The sequence below is a fragment of the Solanum pennellii genome, chromosome 11 (assembly GCF_001406875.1).
Source record: "Solanum pennellii chromosome 11, SPENNV200".
In the NCBI taxonomy this organism is placed as follows: Eukaryota; Viridiplantae; Streptophyta; class Magnoliopsida; order Solanales; family Solanaceae; genus Solanum; species Solanum pennellii.
In genome coordinates this window covers 63685326-63703718 of record NC_028647.1, presented here as the reverse complement: position 1 = coordinate 63703718, position 18393 = coordinate 63685326, and the positions used below count along the sequence as shown (strand labels likewise).

Sequence of the window (18393 nt, the reverse complement as noted above, 5' to 3'; positions counted from 1 at the left end):
CGTCAAATTAATGAATAGTCAAACACTCTATATGCTGTATATGGATCCACTCTCGGACATAACATATGTTTAGAATAAGTGAAACAAATAATAAGGTTTTCTATAATTCAAGTAAAGATTTTTCATCTCACTTCAAATAATATAGTGCAATGAATAACGATAAAATCTTTGATGGAAATTGTTTATTCCAAAATGAATCTCGTAAATTTAAATTAGTTTGAACTTCAATATAAATACAATAACCAAACAAAAACCAAAATATAAAAATAAAAAAATCACTCCAAAAAAGATCTTTTTTTTTTTTTCGATTTTCAAGAAAGTGTGACGCAGGTGGCCGCCTCCTAGCCGCCAACAGATATTATCAGTGAAGCAAAAGCAAAACACTCACCAAATTCACCCTTTTTTCCATACCCTTAAACTCCTTAGCCGCAATTGCTGTTTCAAGATTGTGTTTTTTTTTAGTACCCTTTTGTTAATTTTCATTGTTTCTTGATTTTGCAACTTGAAAAATGGTTGTGGGTGTTCTTGCTTTACAGGGATCTTTCAATGAACACATTGCAGGTACCCATTTTTGTGCTTTTGATTGTGTAGATGTTTTGTGTTTGTTTTGTTTTGTTTTTTTTCTTATGTGTTTTTGATTTTGACAGTTTTGAAAAGATTGGGAGTGAAAGGTGTGGAGGTGAGAAAGCCAGAGCAGTTGCTGAATGTTAGCTCCCTAATCATCCCTGGTGGGGAGAGCACCACCATGGCCAAGTTGGCTGAGCTCCACAATTTGGTAACTCTCTTATGGTCGTTTGGTTGAGTGTATAAGAATAATGCTGAATATGATGTATTACTAATGCATGCTGAGATTATCTCTTATCCATGGTTTGATTTGGTGTATTAAAAACAATTTTGTATTTAACCATGCTTGTCCATGTTTTTTACAATCCTTGTAATACTGATATAGTTTGTTTTGTATTAGTTATACACTCTATAATATTGAATATGGCATGTTAGTTATGGATAGACTAAAAATCCTACCAAACAAAGGATTGAATATGTCGTGACTAATACATGTATGATTTTACTCTTGTACATTCTACTAACGATCCTTTACTTGCTATTAATAGGCGAAAGGCAGGTCTCCTTGGCCTTTTTGGTTATTTATTGAACAAGGGTTATGGGTAGAAAATTGAAATTTTAAGTTTGTGTAGTAATAAATGTGAGATTTAGCAACCACGAAGCAGTGGAGTGGTAAGGTTGCGTATAACCACCTTCCCAAGACCGACTTGTGGTTACACTGGCTATGCTATTGTTGTTGAAGTGTATAGTGGGATGGGTACTATCACTCCACCCTTAACTAGCACGGTCTCTAGACCCCACTTGTGGGATTACACTTGCTATGTTGTTAATGTTGAAGCGGTGTAGTGGGATAGTTACTGTCACTCCACCCTTAACTAGCACGGCATCTGGTTCTAGCATGAGAATGGAGAACCTTTCAATAGCAGCTCTTTATGCATTAGAGTGGTTTACAAATATTAGGTGCTTAAAGAAAGAAAGAGAAAGGGTGTGAGATTTAGTGGAGTTGTTGATTTTGAGAATTCACGTAACATGCTCCCAATTAGTTTGAGATTGGGAGTAGTAGATTGATGGCTTGCAACCCTCCAGAAACTGATGAATTATTATTGTTGAATTTGATTTGTGGAGCATCGGGAAAAGTGTTGAGCACGAAAGGTTGAATTTTGCTAAGTTCAAGTTATATATACAGAAAACAGTACATAAAAGGCTTGCATTTTGTGTTCGAATCCTACTCACTCATGGTTTGGCTTCGTCTGTTAATTATTGGCATTCATTTCTACTATTATTAGTTTATTACATAGTAAAATTTGTGATTTCATTAGTCGTTTTTTGTTGCATTGTTTCTTAGGGGCATCTTAGTTTAAGTTTGGATGCATAATTTTACTGATTGGTGTTAGTTATTATGTTTGGTATAATTTTGTCCATGTTAGTCTGATCGTATTTCTAATTGCAGTTCCCTGCTTTGCGTGAGTTTGTTCAAATGGGGAAGCCAGTATGGGGGACATGTGCAGGTCTCATTTTCTTGGCAAATAAGGCCACTGGTGAGTGTCCAACTCCATTTCTTACTATAAGTTTAGGACACCCTTTGCAGAGTCCTTGCTGCTTATCCTATTAGTCATCTTATAAAGCAAGATTTTGGGGTCGTTTTTCCAAGAAAAAACTAATTCATGGTTGATATTATAGCCAATTTGGGTGTTTGTAGGTTTGAAATTGGTATGTATTTTCTATAAACCATAGGAAGGGGAGCCTTGGCATAATTGGTAAAGTTATTGTCATGTGACCAGGAGGTCACGTGTTCAAGCTGTGGAAACAAACCTCTCGCAGAAATGCAGGCTAAGGCACATATAATAGGCCGTTATGGTCCGGTCCTTCCACGGATCCGCGCATAGTGGGAGCTTTAGTGCACCGGGCTGCTGTGCCCGTTCTGTAAACCATTGGAATTGCATGCTATGATTAAACAGAGCTCGAGTCAAGGATACTTTTCTCTTCTTTAAAGATCCACATCCACTTCTGTTCTTTGTTTTAATATCACATGAGAGCCATTTGATCTGGCTAATTCTACTTGATCAACAGCCCTTTCCACGGAGAAACAAATAATGTAAATTGACTACGAGATTGAATTTAAGAATTTATATGTAAAAATGTTAACTATATTAGATTTATCTAAAGTTGATAATAGTATATATCTTTGTTTAAAGATGAATTCTGAATATATCAAACGAGAAAAGACATATGTCACTCTTTAGTGTAGTATGATACAACTTATGCTTGTAGTACTGGAGATTATTCGAATCTCTTCTCTGGTAGCATTTGAGGGTCTATTTTGGTTACATATTCTTATATAAGAGCGCATATACTTGTCATGAGTTCTGAGATGATACATTACTATGTATATCTGTATTGCTAGACTTTCTAGGGTAAGTAGTCGATTTTGTTCCCCGCTTCCTTTGCTCCACGCGCACCAATCGAGAATTCGAGATAGAAAGAAAGATTGATTGGTGGGCCATTAAGCCTCATATCACTTTCAAGGCAGATAATGGAAAGGTGAGCCAATATAGCATGCTTGTTTACTCATCCGCTATAACTACTGGATTAATGAAATATGCTCAATAGAGAACAACATTTGTGAACTTCTATATTTCATTTTGTCATGTCAAACTTTCACATTAAGCTTTTACTTGTAACGGTAAAACATTGCCACATCAACTGATGTCAATAACATTAGGCAATTGATCTAAAGGCACCTATTGAGTCTCACAAATTTTGAGAAGTTGTTGTCTCACCTTGGAGGTTGTCTAGGACACAGATTAGGTTGTAATAGGTTAGTAGGTAGTAGAGTGTTGTATTGCTTATCCTTCCATACTAGTAGTATTCGTATTCACCTGTAGATTCTTCTAGATTCTTGTCCTTCGCTTTCTGTTACTATCTATTGTCTCTTATTAGTATTCGCTCTGTGGTTTCTTATCCTTCGATTTGTTTAGGACACAAATTAGTGCACTAGTTTGTTGTAGTTATTGTACCTTTTTTCAGAATGCTTTGTCATGCTTCCTTAGTACTTTGCCATGGTCTCTTCATTTTTTTTTTTTTTTTTTTTGATATGCTTTCCCTTAGCCAAGGGTTCTAGAAACACTCTCTACCTCCCAAGGTAGGGTTGAAGTTTGTGTTCACTGTACCCTCCCCAGACCCCACTCGTGGGATTACGCTGGTTATCTTCTTGTTGTTGTATTAGTTTTGCTACATCTACTGATCTCAACAACATTAGGCAATTAATCTGTAGACACCTATGATTTCACAAATTTTGAGAATTTGTTGTTTCTCCATTTTCTCGGGGTTATTAATTTTGCTTCACTGTTCTAGTTACTTGTAGAGCACCCTCTCCACTTATCCAGAATAATATAAAGCTCACTTTGTCTGGAGTAGTAATCACAAGCTCTTTTGATGAACCTTCTTACTATTTTTTACCATATTGAGGCGAGAGATCTCACACACATTTTGTGGCTTCTCTTCTCAGGGCAGAAAACCGGAGGACAGAAACTAATTGGAGGCCTTGATTGTACTGTACACCGTAACTTTTTTGGAAGCCAGGTAAAAGAGTGGTTCTCTTCCAACATCTTAATAGATCAGCAAGAAAGGAAGAAACTCATTTAGTCATTTACATAGATAAGCAAACACTCCTACTATGTTTATTAGTTATTAGGGAGTCGGGGAACATTGCCTTTATCAAAAAAAGAAAAAGAATAGAGGGAGGCAGGGGTGAGCGAGGCATGCTTATGGGTTTTATTTTCAAGTTAAAGACATTTTGCTACATAAGGTTCCTGTCCCTCGATAAGTAGCATGCAACCGAAGTAGTTAACGACTTAAAGGTCTATCCATAACTAAGAGCTCTTGCAAACACCATAAGAGAGATAGCCACACACATTTTCTATATGATGACGGAGTTGTGGTTGTTATAGCAAACTAGTGAAGAAGTGCTCAATTTTGATGAATGAGTTGGAGTTGGTTTGTGTTATTAACTACAGTATGCTAATGTAGCTTTTTAATTGTCAAATTGAACAGATTCAAAGCTTTGAGACAGAACTTCCTATTCCTCAAGTCGTAGCTGAAGATGGTGGTCCTCCAAGTTTTCGTGCTGTTTTCATCCGTGCTCCGGCAATCCTTGATGTAGGACCAGACGTTGAAGTATTGTCAGACATTCCTCTATCAGCCATAGAAACTCTTAATTCCAATCCTGCTATTCAAAATGAAGAGGTTTACTTTGTCCTTCTGTCCATCTAGTGTCCTAACTGCAATATAGATGTGCCTTATAAAAAATAAAGGCATAACACATAAACAAACACTCAAACTTGGCCTCATCTGGCAGGCAACTAAGCACTCCAACTTTGAGTATGCACACCTAGACACCTAAATGTGGTCTCAACTAACAACTAAACGCTCCAACTCGTCTCCACTGTGTCTTGTGGACGTATGTCGTTGACGTGTCACATAATTTTGGAGGTGTCTAAATGATCATTTGTATGTTGGAGTGTTCACCTGGCACAGTGGAAACGAGTTGAGGTGTCTAGATGTGCATACTCAAAGTTAGAGTGCTTGCTTACCAACTGAGATCAAGTTTGAATGTAATGTTTATATATTATGCTTTTCCTAAAAGTTGGTGCATGTGTAAAGAATTTTTGTTTTCTAACACGTCTACATGTGTCAAAAGATTACACTAGCGAGTAAGACTTGGTGGCCTGTTTTGCGATTGGAAAACAATGAATGTGATAACACACTAGTACACTACAAGTTAGTTTACGGACTCTGATTAAACCAAGTCTAACTCGTCGTAAAGGAGGAATATTGTCATAATGCTACTTAATTTTTTGCTTTCCTATCTGTTTAGAATATCAGCTCAGTGTGATATGATATCTTTTGATGCTTCAGGAATCTACCGAGTCTGGAAAGAAAGTAATTGTTGCTGTAAAGCAAGGGAACTTACTAGCTACTGCTTTTCATCCCGAATTAACTGCAGATACTCGATGGTATGTTTCTTCTGCGACTAGTATGCATGTTATCTACTACCTCAGGGGCATTATGTACTACTATTATAACTTCACTTTGTTACGGCCCCTTGATATGGATCTAGTTATGGGACACTGCCAAATGAAATAAGGTGTTTTCTTCCTACGACCTATGGTGCTAGTTCGTTAAGAAAGAACCCTTTTTTAGTACATAGTCTCATCTCCCTACCTCGAGAAGGTTGATAGCCTGTTTCCTATAGACCCTCGGCTCAAGTAACATCACTTTGTTTTACAGGCACAGTTATTTCTTGAAGATGGTGCCTGAAATCGAAGGAGGAACTTCTGATATTGTGTCAACATCCACCTCAAATCAAAGCTTCGGAACGCGTTCAATTATTGATTTTCCCATATACCAGTAGCAGAAAAAAAAATTGCTTGAAAGAAATGCAGATGATATTAAAAGGTCAAATGGCTTCTCATTGACATTGTTATGTTTTTATTTTTGCTATTTTCATTTGCTCATCATACATTCTAAATGGTCTTCATGCTAAGACATGAAATGTTGAATGCTATTCATTGTTGTACATAATATTAAAGGATTTTCTCTCACACTCCTCATCCACAAATACAATAATAATTACGTCTCAATCCCATACAAGTTTGGGTCCGCTGGTCCCTAACACCTCGGTGTCAATGCGATGGAATCCCTTGTTTATTTTTCGTTACATTTAGGTGCGAATATAAATACTTAGATGGGCATGTTACAATGAAATATGATATGTATTGATATGATTTATTATGAATTAATAAATTTTAGTTATCTGTTGTCTCAGGACTTATAAAATTGGAGGACATTATCGATTCAATTAGATTGTAAACGTTAATACTGTTGTTATGTCTGAAGGGAAAATGTTCAAATTTATCCTCGTATCTGTTTATGAATACGGTTAAATACTCAATATCGGATGAGAAATGAAAAAAAATAATTTACGTTTTACGTTAGCAACAACTCTCCTACCCCACAACCCAAACTCATCACATGGGGTGCATGAATTGGGGTTATTTTTTTTAATATTGAAAAAAAGAAGTAGAAAAGAAGCAAATTATTTAATTGGAAGAGTAATTTAAAAGCATTAAGCTGCTGACTTTTGTAGTTATTTAAGGATCTGAACCACAGCTTTTCAGATCTCAAAAAATAAAAAAATATGACTATTATATGGTGTCATAATTATTAAATTTAAGGATTTAATTACATATTTAGTTCCTTAATTATTGGTAATTTCTAATTCAATCCTTATAACATATGGTTAAATATATTTAACCTTTCTTTATTCGAAAAATGCACTTTTAATCCGTCTATTGAAAATATAAATAAATTTTTAGAATTATCAATCGTTTCACTATTTAATTACTCATTTCTCGTGTTAACTTTATTCAATATTTGAGGTAACATATTCCTTACATAAAGGGACTAAAATCGTACAATTTGATTAATTAAAAGTTAAATGTATGAGTTGTATATTACAAGAACTAAAACAAGAATTCAATAGTAACTGAACGACTAAAGCGCTAATAGCCCTAAAATTTTAATTTTTAAAACTTTATTCTAATAGTTTCATAATTATGTTAATTATATTATTTAATGTACTCTTAGTGCTTCTTAGATTTTTGAGATCCAATGCCATAAAAAATAATATTTGATACTACGTGATTTTTACGACCATTAATTTGCCTTTGACTTCCTTCCATGTGAAGTTATGTTGCATTTAAGTTTTTTTTTTTTTTCCTTTTGACATTCAAGAAAATTACATATTTATTATTACTTTAACAATTTTTATTTTCCATCAGAGCACAATATTTTTTTTTTACTTTAAATTTCTTTCCCATTTAGAAAATACGTGGTCGGCTTAAAAATAAATAATTTCTATTTATTTATTAGTTTAATTATTTGATATTTGAAATTTATTGATCTGGTTAAATCGGTGAGGCAGGAGAAAGGTGGCAACTTTCACTTTTCGAGTCGTTGATTAGAATTTTAGATTTAATGCACAAATTTGCTATATTTAGTGGTTTGTTAACGTGAAAATAAAATTTAGACAAAAATATCCTAATTGTAACATGAAAAATCTCCATTTTTAGAGTTTGAACATTTTTCGATTTTAACTCGAAGAATTTTAAAAAGAGTTTGAATTACATTTGTAACTCCATGAATTTTTCGAACTCAATCACATTTTGTGTTAGAGTTCGAGTTATCAAAGCTTCGAACTTTACAACCCTATGCTAGAATTATTCACTAACAGATAACTTCATTTTCAAAATTCGAATTGAAAAATTCTGATTAAAAATAAATAAATACTTATCACTCGATCATAATTTTTGTCGATGTATGAAAACTAATGTCACAATCACTAAAAGCACAAAGGTATTATTGAACAATTGTACATTAAGCAAAGTGCTGGCCATTGCATAAACAAGTTTTTAGAATGTTTCCATAGTCAAAGATTTGTCTTCAAATGAACTCTTATATGTTACTTATTTTTCTTCTCTAATTTAGAACCTTTATACAATAAAGTTTTATTTGAATACTTGCATAAGAAAAATAGAAGTTTCACATTTAAAACAATGTTCTATTTGAAATAAATAAATAATTATAATCTATAACATTTGACCTCTAATACTCCCTCAGATCCATTTTAGTTATCGTGCTTACTAAAACTAACTGATCCAAATTAAAATAATTGTCATTCTAAAAGATCAAGAATATTACCGTAATTGTTAATTTTCTTTTAGTTGAATTTTTTCTCAAGGGACATGTCGAAGAAAAATATGACAAGTAAAATGAATGGGAGAGATCAGAGTATATATTTACAAGAGAGAGAAGTATTGAAAACACCTCTAAATTTGGCTCAAATTATTAGTTTCGTCTTCGAACTATTGTTAGTCTTAAAAACACTCCTCTACTTGACTAGCTAAACTTAGATACACCCCGATCTTCCACAAGACATAGCAAGTGTCTCAAATTTTTATAGGAGCATGTGACTCTTAATAAAAAAATCCAGAGAAGTGTTAGAAACACTCCTAAACTTGACGAGAATTTAGAGGTCTGTTTCACTCATATTGCGAGATCGGGCATGAATTTAAATTCAGTTAGTCAAGTAAATGAATATTTTTAAAGCTGCCAATAATTCAGAGATGAAATTAACAATTCGCATCAAGTGCATGAATTTTTTCAAATACTTTTCTGAATCTACAATAAGGCATGGAAAATTTAATGCCAAACAAAACCATAACTTGCCATGGGCGGATTCAATCATTTAGCTATGGGTTCATCTGAACTAATATTACTTTCAACGCGTAACACCAATTTTATGTAAAAATCTACTGAAATCACGACCTGATAGAGCTTAAATCCTAAATACGCCCATGTTAATCTTGTGTTAATTATATCTATATCCACCATTCATTTGGTCAAACTCATACCACATTGCATATTGTGCAACACTAGTAGTTTCATCATGTGCATGAAGCTAAAAAAACCCCATGATTTAAGCCTTACTTTAAGTCCCAACACCAATATCTAAACATATATATAACAACCCTATCAACTCTTGTTCCATGCATAAGTGTTATTTTTTCTGTCTAAATAGAAAACAAACAAACAAAAAACAGAAAAAATATATCAACAACAGTCATAGTAGAGATGGATAAGAGAAACTTGTGCTTAATAGCAGCTCTGCTCCTCTTATCCATCTTTTCACAAGTAACCATTGCTGATCAACCAGAAGGCAAAGGTAAGGAGGTGAATGCAGTTGCCCCGGATCCCGGTTATGTTGTGTTGGATCCATTACCAGGTACGGGGCAAGAACGTGCGTTCTGCACCGTTCAGGGAGTTTGTTACTACAGAACTCTTACCTGTCCAACAGAGTGTCCTCAAAGGAAGCCTAAACAGAACAAGAAGCAGAAGGGATGCTATATTGATTGCAGCAGCAAGTGTGAAGCAACTTGCAAGTGTAAGCATTATATACTCACTCTCTGTAGTTTTAGACCACAAAATCTAAGTCTTTTTTGCTTTCTTAAACTTCGTGCCAAGTCAAAACAAACTGAAAAGGAGGGAGTATTACATATCTTCTAGTTTTGCAAGAGATACTAGTGTAATACAAGTAGGCTTCTCAAGCATCACACTACCGCACCACACCTGTCGGATCTTCAAAAAATAGTGCTCCGACATGCACCTATAACATTTTGAAGTGTTTGAGCAACATAGCCTATCTATGCATTTTAACAGTGTGGTAGCAAGTTAATCACCATTTTTACACCGTCAATGCACGGAGTGTAAAGTCTGTCTAAATGAACGTATGAAACAACTCGAGTATACTGTAGGAAAAACTTGATACTGTCAAATGACACTGTTTTCTTGACGACTCTCTAAATGAACTCAAAGTTTTGTTGTTTCACTTCTTTGACAGGGAGACTGCCTAGGTGTGATGGTTATGGTGCTCTATGCTACGATCCAAGATTTGTGGGTGGTGATGGGGTGATGTTCTACTTCCATGGAGCAAAGGAAACCGACTTTGCCATTGTTTCAGATGACAACCTCCACATTAATGCACATCTAATAGGGACACGACCACAGGGAAGGAAGCGCGACTATACATGGGTTCAAACATTGTCAATCATGTTTGACACCCATACATTAGTCGTAGGAGCAAGGGAAGTGTCACATTGGGATGATAAGGTTGATGCTCTTATTGTACAGTGGAATGGTGAGACAGTTAATGTCCCAACAGATGGAGATGTAGAATGGAGTGTTAACACTGCTGAGAGATCAGTCGTGGTTGAAAGGACAGATGATCTTAACAGCGTGAGGGTCACAGTTTCTGGACTGTTGCAATTAGATGTGAAGGTAGTCCCCATTGGAGAAAAAGAAAACAAGGTTCACAACTATCAGCTACCAGCAGATGATGCTTTTGCTCACTTAGAGACACAATTTAAGTTTTTCAATCTATCTAAAGACGTCGAAGGAATTCTTGGCAAGACTTACCAGCCGGGATATGTTAGTCCAGTCAAGAGAGGGGTGCCGATGCCAATCATGGGCGGAGAAGCCAAGTATCAGACACCATCACTCCATTCAGCTATCTGCAAGAATTGCAGGTTCCAAAGACCCTCAAGTGTGGCCTCAGCTTGATAATCTTGATAAAGATATTAACCAATAAGTTTATTGTGTATTGACTAAAGTATTGCTATTTATCTGATTGTATTTGGATGTGTTACTAAATATGTGAATAAAGGATGCGAAAATTACGCAGAAATTTTCGAGTTTTCTGTGATATATCAATCTATAAATGTGTCTTATACTCTGCTTGATGGAAACATCCATGAGGCAACTTTTTTCTAAACTATAATCTCATCAAGTTGGAGAGCAAAGCAAAAGTATTGAAGCTAATTTTCTTTTATTATAATTTCATCAAATCGGTGAGGGAAGCCAAAGTGTTCTTCCTCTCCATGATGTATATGTAGCTAAGCACTATCTTTCTGAAACTGTAACTTAGTAATAGTTTATCTGACCTTATACTACTTTTACACTTAAGGAACGTGCCTTCTCGGTTCATTAGCTCCGTGAGGCATCATGTACAAGAAGCTTCTACAGCTAAACTTTTTGCGACTCCTTTACATGGATCACCAAATACATTTATTGAAACTCCAAGACTACAGCTTTTTGATCCAATGCAAGCCTGCAAAGATGGTTGAATTCTTTTATAGAGTGACAGGTCAAAAACACACTTAAAGTATCCCAGTTATTTTGAGTTTCCTACTCGGACTATTAGATGTTCACTTTTCCTACTTGAATGATCATCAACTATTTCTCAAAACACACTTCAACTATCAGTTGTCCCCTTTTCCTACCTGGACTATCACCACCGTTCAGGTAGGAAAAGGGAACAACTAATAGTTGAGGTGTGTTTCGATAAATATTTGGTGATAGTTAGTTTAAAACTCACACACCTGATAATACAGGCATGAAACTAAAAAAACTAGGATACTTAAGATCAAATAAAATGGATCTAACCTTCTTTACAATTGAAAGAGCATTGCTGCTACTGCATCGACCATGGATAAAGCTCCCGCATGTTCCTTGAGGAGTGCCAAAGCTTGCAAATTTGATTGATGAGATGACTTGATTAGGATGAGGGCACTCAAGAGATAGAGTTGGCCCTGACTTTTTTCGTGCATCGTCTTCCGAAGCCCACATATCAATAGGAAGTGGATGAGCATCAGATATTCTTGAGCATACATTTTGTATCTCTCTTGTTGCAAAAGACAGCTTCGTAGGATCCCCGCCCATTTCCTCAAACAACACCAAGACATTTCCACTGGATTTCAGCCATGAACGAGGAACATGGTATCTACAAAGTTTATATACAAATGTTACATTCAAGATTTCTTAACTAGCATTGACATACCAAAACATTTCACCAGATACTCTCTGAAAACTTTTAAATACTTGAGATGTCCTTAATACTTACAGCATCTGGGATGGTTTTCCACAATTTTTGAGACATTTTTCAGCATTGTATCCTCCTCTATAATTGCAGGGGTCAGTACAACCGTCATTCGGTGCAATATAGGCAGGCCAAAATCGACCAATGCTTTGCCCGTTCACCCATGCCTCACCCTTCCCCATTCCAGTAAAATCCATCGAAAGAGGGGTATCACCAGCAGGAGCATCAAAACTTGCCTAAATGGACAAAACTTCTAGCTCAGTTATGACTGATCAAAAGATTTGGACATTTGTTACCTTAGGATAGATATAGGTTACAAGTACATGAACATACAAAGAATAAGATATATCAGTCCATTATAAGAGGCATATTGCTAACATACCAGACCAACTGTCATGAAAAGAATCCCTAGTTCTTTTATTGTCAACCTACTTTCAAGTAAAATATACGAGCAGATGAAACAAGCATTTTGATAATATTGCTCCACGGTGTGTTCTTTTGATATGAGTTCATCAACATTAGCCTATTATAACTTGTAAACATTAGGAACTTTGGCAAATCCATTCTGATTCTATTAGCAAATCTGTCTGGAACATTTGTAGCCTATTTATTCCATCAAATAAAATCTTCAAACAAGGTTACATAACTGATGTGCAACAACAACATACCCAGCGTAAAACTCACAAGTGGGGTCTGGGGAGGGTAGAGTTTACGTAGATGTTGCCCCTACCTTGGGAGGTAGAGACGCTGCTTCCGGTAGACCCTCAACTCAAGGAAGAGCATATCAAAAGAGCAAATGTCAAAATGTTCACATTTATCCTTAAATTGCACATATCTGAGACGAATATTACCTTATACCATATTAATGGTTGGTTTGTGGGCAATGCAGTTTGTGACTTCCAAAGTGTAGAACCTCCATTAGATAAGCCCAAATCTTCTCCTTTCAATCCAACCTGACCAACAAAGTACACATGACAGGCAACATCAATGTGATTATCCTCCAGAATAAAGACCTTATGCTACCAGAGATTTCGAAAATATAGAAGGAAATGAATGATCGAAAATGGAATGAAATCCTATGGACCTATTAACTTAACCTGATATGTCCACTGCTTTGATGAAAGATCAGTAGTAGAGCCATTTTTGAAACCTTTCAATTGCACTGGACCCGTAATCCCTGCTCCCTTGAGATCAAAGAATGCTCCGTAGTTCTGGAGTCAATATCAGGTATGCATTAGATCATGCTTCTAAAATGGAAGTTATAAAAATGTGAAGTTCTCCATAGATAGTACAAATTAATAATGAAGGACCAAAAGAATATATGGCAGATAACAAATCTTCGATATGAAATGATGGGATTAAACAAAATTCAAACCTGAAGTCCCACAGTCGCACTCAACAGGTCAATTTTGTTTTCTCCAGGCACAAGTGTGACTGGAACTTCAATTGTAAAGTTAGAATGTCCACTGTTGCCTTTTCCACTTCCTACAAACAATCACAAAGTTTACGCAAAATGTTAAGCATTGTAAGAACAACTATGTATAGTTCCAACAAGGATGATTATCTGATGCTTTCGTCAACCAAGAGAAATGCTAAATACAATATCACCACTTGATATGCTTCGGCTACTTTTTTTGCTTTGACATCTTGAATAATCTTACTATAAATCATTGCAGTAAACTTAAATAGCTCAAGACAGTATCTTCTCATTGTTTCGGGTAACTAGTAGGTAGTCATCAAGCATCATTCATTTCCGTTACCTGATAGCTTTCCATTAATGTAAGCATGAAGAACATGGCCAAGTGTTTTCACATGAAGTACCGTTGCAGATCCATCTTGAAGGAAAGGCTCATCATTTTTTATATTGACACTAGAAAAATTAGAATTGATGTAAGAAAAGTGAACTTCAGAGCAGATAACGATCATGCATGCAATCAGAGAACCGTACTTATTCTCATAAAATGCTGCTGATTAGAAACCATAAAAGTGGAGCTGATGCAATCAGATGTAATGTTTTTCTGTTTTTACCTCAGGGAGTACCAGAGATAATCGCTTTTATCAGCTGTAGTATTTATCTGTTCCAACAACCCCATTCTTGTGAATGCATTTTCATTTGAGATGCCTACAGGCTCATTCACCGAAGTCCAACCTGATAGGGATCCACCAGATGCATCAGCTTCCGAAGACCGAGTAACAAATGTTGAGATGGTTGATGCAGAATTAATCTGTCATGGAGAAATGTAAAACCATCAGATTGAGCTGCAACAAGCACATATCTATGATTCAAACTAGACAAGATTATGAGCCAAACCTTTGCAGTACTAAAAGCAACATTCTTGCAGTCAGGTAAAATGCTGACGGACCATGGAGGTAAATGATATGAATTTCCATTGAAGATCACAGCCGCATCAGATTGCGTAGCAGTATTGGCGAGAAATGCAGCACACTGTGAATCAGTTTTATAAACACTGACCTGAAAGAAGAAAAGATATTGTAGCTTATAATGTGAAGCTCTCCTTACAAAAGTAATGCTATCTGCTACAATTCATTCTTCTCTTTTACTATGGTGTTGTTTTTAAGTGAAATATCTGAAATAACAAAGAAGGTGAAAAAGGCAAACTGAAAAAGAGACGGGATGGTTCAAGGATGTTTGTTATACTACCGCTGAGTCCCGGCTTCTAAAGCCATTAGTAGTATGGCATGCTTAGACAATTGTTTTTAGGATCATTTGGGTGGCAATATGTTTGAATACACCGTGAAACTCAGATATGCTAGCATCAACAAATTATGATCTGGTAGACTGGCAGTCTTACAATACAATACACGCCACAACAAATTCTTAACTTGTTGAACCATAGGTCAAACTGCATTACTATTTTAGAAGAAGCAACTGAAAAATTCTTCACAAGTAACTGGAACTGTTTTCGTGTTAGACAAAGGTAAATATACCTCTATATTAGAGCCCAGAGAAGTGATGTTTGGTTCTGTTGCCACCATTGCAGCCTCACAAAGCTTTATGGCTTTATGTAGATCTTTCAAGTGACCCCATTTTGGTTGATTTATAAGCCCTGCATTTCGCAATGGAGATTTTCACCTAGTGAAATGAGAAGCCCACAACAAGCTAGGAAAATAAAGATTGGTCAAGAGGGTGAGGAACCATACCGTACTCATCTAAAGGAGCATCATAGTCATAGCTAGTTGCAATAAACGGTCCACCACTGGTTCGCCCAAAGTTAGTTCCCCCGTGGTACTGTCCGAAAGCAGTAAATATCATTTATAAGACATAGTTCAGCTGTCAACTGTCTTTGTAGGCAGGGAACTATAAATCAAGAAACTCATAGAGTACCATGTAATAGTTCTGGAAAGTTCCGCCTCGCTGGAAAAATCGAGCCACAGCGAAAGCAATGTCTTCCACTGGTCTGTAAGGGACAGGACCACCAAAAGACAGAAACCTATGTTCCAAACAATTCAAAAAGGTGGAATTGTAAGAGAAAGTTGGGATATTTTGAATAGCACCAGATATGATCTGTTTATTAAAGAACAAAAAATCCAAATGCCTACCATCCGGTCCAATTCTCAGTCCACATCTTGGGTGTTTTATCGGAATTTTGCTTGAATTGGTCACAATAAAATCCATTGCAAGTGTTAATCTGTCATTGTCTCAGCACACGCAGAAAGTTAATAATTACCTTAGTGGCAATCTGTATTAATTGTCAGAAAAGTTGGATAGTCTACAGGGGTTCTCAAGGTGTTTTTTCAATCACTTAAACACAAGGTGATGTATGAGAAACTCACAACGGAAGGAGGGGCATCTGGTTGCTGACACATAACCCATGGCACTCCCGTATTCAAAGACGTAGCCATTGATGCTGCCCAGTTCACGTAAGGTTTGGCACGAGGACCATAACGAGACTCAATATCACCATTGCCATACTCATTTTCTATCTGTTTGGTCAACAAAGCATCTTTACTACTCAAACAATAACAAAGAGCAACTAATATCAACTTGTTTCTTAGTACACCGAATGTAGTAAATCACTAGAAGATGCTAACCTGAGACAAGATAACCGGCCCACCCTGGGATGCATATAGATTTTCTTGCTTGATCATGTCAACAATTTTAGCTGTGAATCGCTTCATTTCTGCCTGCAACACAAATCCCTCGTGTCATGAACTCCAAAACCAGTATCCCAAGGAAAAACTAATTAATAGCACAAATGGGAATACCTTGAACGGTTCATTGTCGGTTCGAAATTCAATTCCAGGAATGAAATGCAACCAAAGAGGAAACCCACTGTCTCAAAATAGATCAAAACCATCAATTATCAGTAAAGCAAAAACATTAATATTTGAGAAAAGCAAAAAAAGTATAAGAGTTAGTTACCCATAGTTCCATTCTGCACAAACATAAGGCCCAATCCTTATATGAACAAATAAGCCAGCTTTCTCCACCAACTTCACAAAATTAATCAAATCTTTCCTTCCTTCGAAATCATACTGCAAATGTTTTCATCACATCAGTACTTCCATTTTTCGTCGTGTTCATCACATCACTCAAAATGGAATTCTCAAGTATTTCAATCAAATTTGTCTAGCTCAAGATTTGATACTTACTAAAAGGAAAACAACCTCATTACTTTATTAGTTCAATCAAGTTCTTGGAACTCGAAACAGCAAAAATCTATGTTGGATTCTTCAAAAATGCGGTTGGTGCAATAGGATCCTCTAGAAGTTGTGCATTTTCTGAGGATCCTAGCCAGGTGCGACAACATTTTTGGAAAATCAGAGCAACATAGGTAAAAATGGGAACTTTCCATACTCATTTTTTGTCTAGCTCAAGATTTCTAATTTTATAAAAAGGAAAACAACTGATTACTTTATTTGCTCAATCAAAACTTCTAGACACTCAACATAAGAAACACTAAAAGTAGGAACATTTCCATTCTTTCCTATTCTTGGCCCATAACTGAAGCAAAGAATTGCAACAACACTCATAGTTGAAGTCAGGAGTTGAAGATTATCGAACAGATTTTCACTAAAGCGGTTCAAAATATGAATAAGTAAACCTATGAAGAAGCCAAACAGGGTTCAACACCTACTACATATACCTAAAAACATCATTTTAATCATATATAAACAGTATAATTTTTCATCCAACGAGAGTTCATATGAATCCCTTGGCCTCGCCTAGCTCCACCCCAGAGTCAACTACAACAACAACAACAATCCACTATAATCCCACGAGTAGTGTCTAGGGAGGATAGTGTGTACACATACCTTATCCCGATCAACAACAAAGCTAAAATTACCTGATTTCGAACAGGTTCATGAAGGTTCCAGAAAACATAAGTCTCTATAACATCCAATCCTCCATCTTTTGATTTCTGTATAAGGTCTGGCCACATCTGCATTATAACAAACAATAGATTAAAAAAAAAGCATTTTTTTTTAATTTTGAGTAAAAAAAAAGAAAAGAAACTCACATCAGGAGTACTCCGAGGATAATGTATTGAACCGGAGATCAAAACTCTTCTCTTTCCGTCAACAACCAATGCCCGGTGATCATACGTCACATTAGCGGCAAATGACGTCATCACCAAACAATGCAAGAAAACCACTCCAAACACTAACATTATAACTGATAAACAATACCCACTTCTTCTTTCCATTTTCCGGCCAAAATCTTCAATTTTCCGATCAACTAATACAAAAAAAAAAACCCCAAAATTATTTATACCCAAAACAATGTACAGAGTAACACTCTGTTAGAAACAGAGCTTTTTAAGTTTTTTTTTTTTTTCGCTTTTGCAGCTTTTGGAAGTTTGCTTAAAAGTATGAAAACTGAGAAAAGAAACAAAATGTTAAGGATGAAGATGAAGTTATCATAAGCCGGAGACGACACGACAACTAATAATGTAAAAATGAAAAATTAAAATTAATTATCCTAATGACGTTGTCATCGTCGTTTTGTTCATCATTTTTCTGCAGTAATGGACGGCTTTATACTGATGATGATGAATTTTTTTCAATACATATGAATTATATAATGAAAATAAATACAGAGTATTTAGTATTGTCGGCTCAAAACACTAAGCAAGCAAACATTTTAGCCATTTCTGGGTATTATATAAGAAAATGTATAAAACAGAGTAATAATATTCTTCTATGAAATCTGAAAATTTATGTTACCTCTGATTCTGCTGACACACCGAAAATTTATGAAATTATTTGTCGGATATATGAATTGTGGTGAAATAATTTCAAATTTAGTTTTTAATAAAGAAGATTTTGAATTTAATCGCGTTTCAATATGAATATATATAAGATAATCAAGA

The 18393-nt window shown here is 35.6% G+C and overlaps 3 protein-coding genes across 4 annotated transcripts; 2 read left to right on the top strand and 1 right to left on the bottom strand.

Moving 5' to 3' along the window:
- The first annotated feature begins 195 nt into the window (after positions 1-195).
- On the top strand, positions 196-6169 carry LOC107004499 (probable pyridoxal 5'-phosphate synthase subunit PDX2). The gene is made up of 7 exons (XM_015202704.2): positions 196-561; positions 648-775; positions 2015-2102; positions 4073-4146; positions 4618-4809; positions 5482-5579; positions 5854-6169. Exons 1-7 carry the CDS (start codon positions 510-512, stop codon positions 5975-5977), a joined length of 756 nt encoding a protein of 251 aa, XP_015058190.1. The 5' UTR covers positions 196-509; the 3' UTR covers positions 5978-6169.
- A 1968-nt stretch (positions 6170-8137) lies between these two features.
- Positions 8138-10874, top strand: LOC107004498. The gene is made up of 2 exons (XM_015202703.2): positions 8138-9568; positions 10025-10874. The coding sequence occupies exons 1-2, from the start codon at positions 9259-9261 to the stop codon at positions 10741-10743; spliced, it is 1029 nt and encodes a 342-aa protein (XP_015058189.1). The 5' UTR covers positions 8138-9258; the 3' UTR covers positions 10744-10874.
- Positions 10875-10989: 115 nt separating this feature from the next.
- On the bottom strand, positions 10990-18393 carry LOC107004497 (beta-galactosidase 8). Of its 2 annotated transcripts, XM_015202701.2 has the most exons (20): positions 18248-18393; positions 17542-17759; positions 17368-17463; positions 16443-16555; positions 16286-16352; positions 16112-16204; positions 15854-16003; positions 15620-15708; positions 15405-15510; positions 15221-15308; positions 15008-15126; positions 14370-14531; positions 14087-14283; positions 13819-13928; positions 13434-13543; positions 13156-13269; positions 12910-13011; positions 12083-12294; positions 11626-11962; positions 10990-11290 (listed from the first exon to the last, which is right to left on the bottom strand). In XM_015202701.2, exons 2-20 carry the CDS (start codon positions 17725-17727, stop codon positions 11183-11185), a joined length of 2559 nt encoding a protein of 852 aa, XP_015058187.1. In that variant the 5' UTR covers positions 17728-17759; positions 18248-18393; the 3' UTR covers positions 10990-11182. The 2 variants fall into 2 exon arrangements, with proteins under 2 accessions (XP_015058187.1, XP_015058186.1); XM_015202700.1 differs by having other exon boundaries at positions 17542-18251.

What these genes read in the sequence shown, in the direction of transcription:
- LOC107004499 (XM_015202704.2), top strand. Translation starts at nt 510, where the DNA reads ATGGTTGTGGGTGTTCTTGCTTTACAGGGATCTTTCAATGAACACATT. An exon ending in TGGCTGAGCTCCACAATTTG is followed by an intron (nt 776 to 2,014) that starts GTAACTCTCTTA and finishes TTCTAATTGCAG; the next exon opens with TTCCCTGCTTTGCGTGAGTT. An exon ending in CTTGGCAAATAAGGCCACTG is followed by an intron (nt 2,103 to 4,072) that starts GTGAGTGTCCAA and finishes TTCTCTTCTCAG; the next exon opens with GGCAGAAAACCGGAGGACAG.
- LOC107004498 (XM_015202703.2), top strand. Translation starts at nt 9,259, where the DNA reads ATGGATAAGAGAAACTTGTGCTTAATAGCAGCTCTGCTCCTCTTATCC. An exon ending in GTGTGAAGCAACTTGCAAGT is followed by an intron (nt 9,569 to 10,024) that starts GTAAGCATTATA and finishes CTTCTTTGACAG; the next exon opens with GGAGACTGCCTAGGTGTGAT.
- LOC107004497 (XM_015202701.2), bottom strand. Translation starts at nt 17,727, where the DNA reads ATGGAAAGAAGAAGTGGGTATTGTTTATCAGTTATAATGTTAGTGTTT. An exon ending in ACTGAGAATTGGACCGGATG is followed by an intron (nt 15,511 to 15,619) that starts GTAGGCATTTGG and finishes TTTGGAACATAG; the next exon opens with GTTTCTGTCTTTTGGTGGTC. An exon ending in TGCTCCTTTAGATGAGTACG is followed by an intron (nt 15,127 to 15,220) that starts GTATGGTTCCTC and finishes TGCGAAATGCAG; the next exon opens with GGCTTATAAATCAACCAAAA.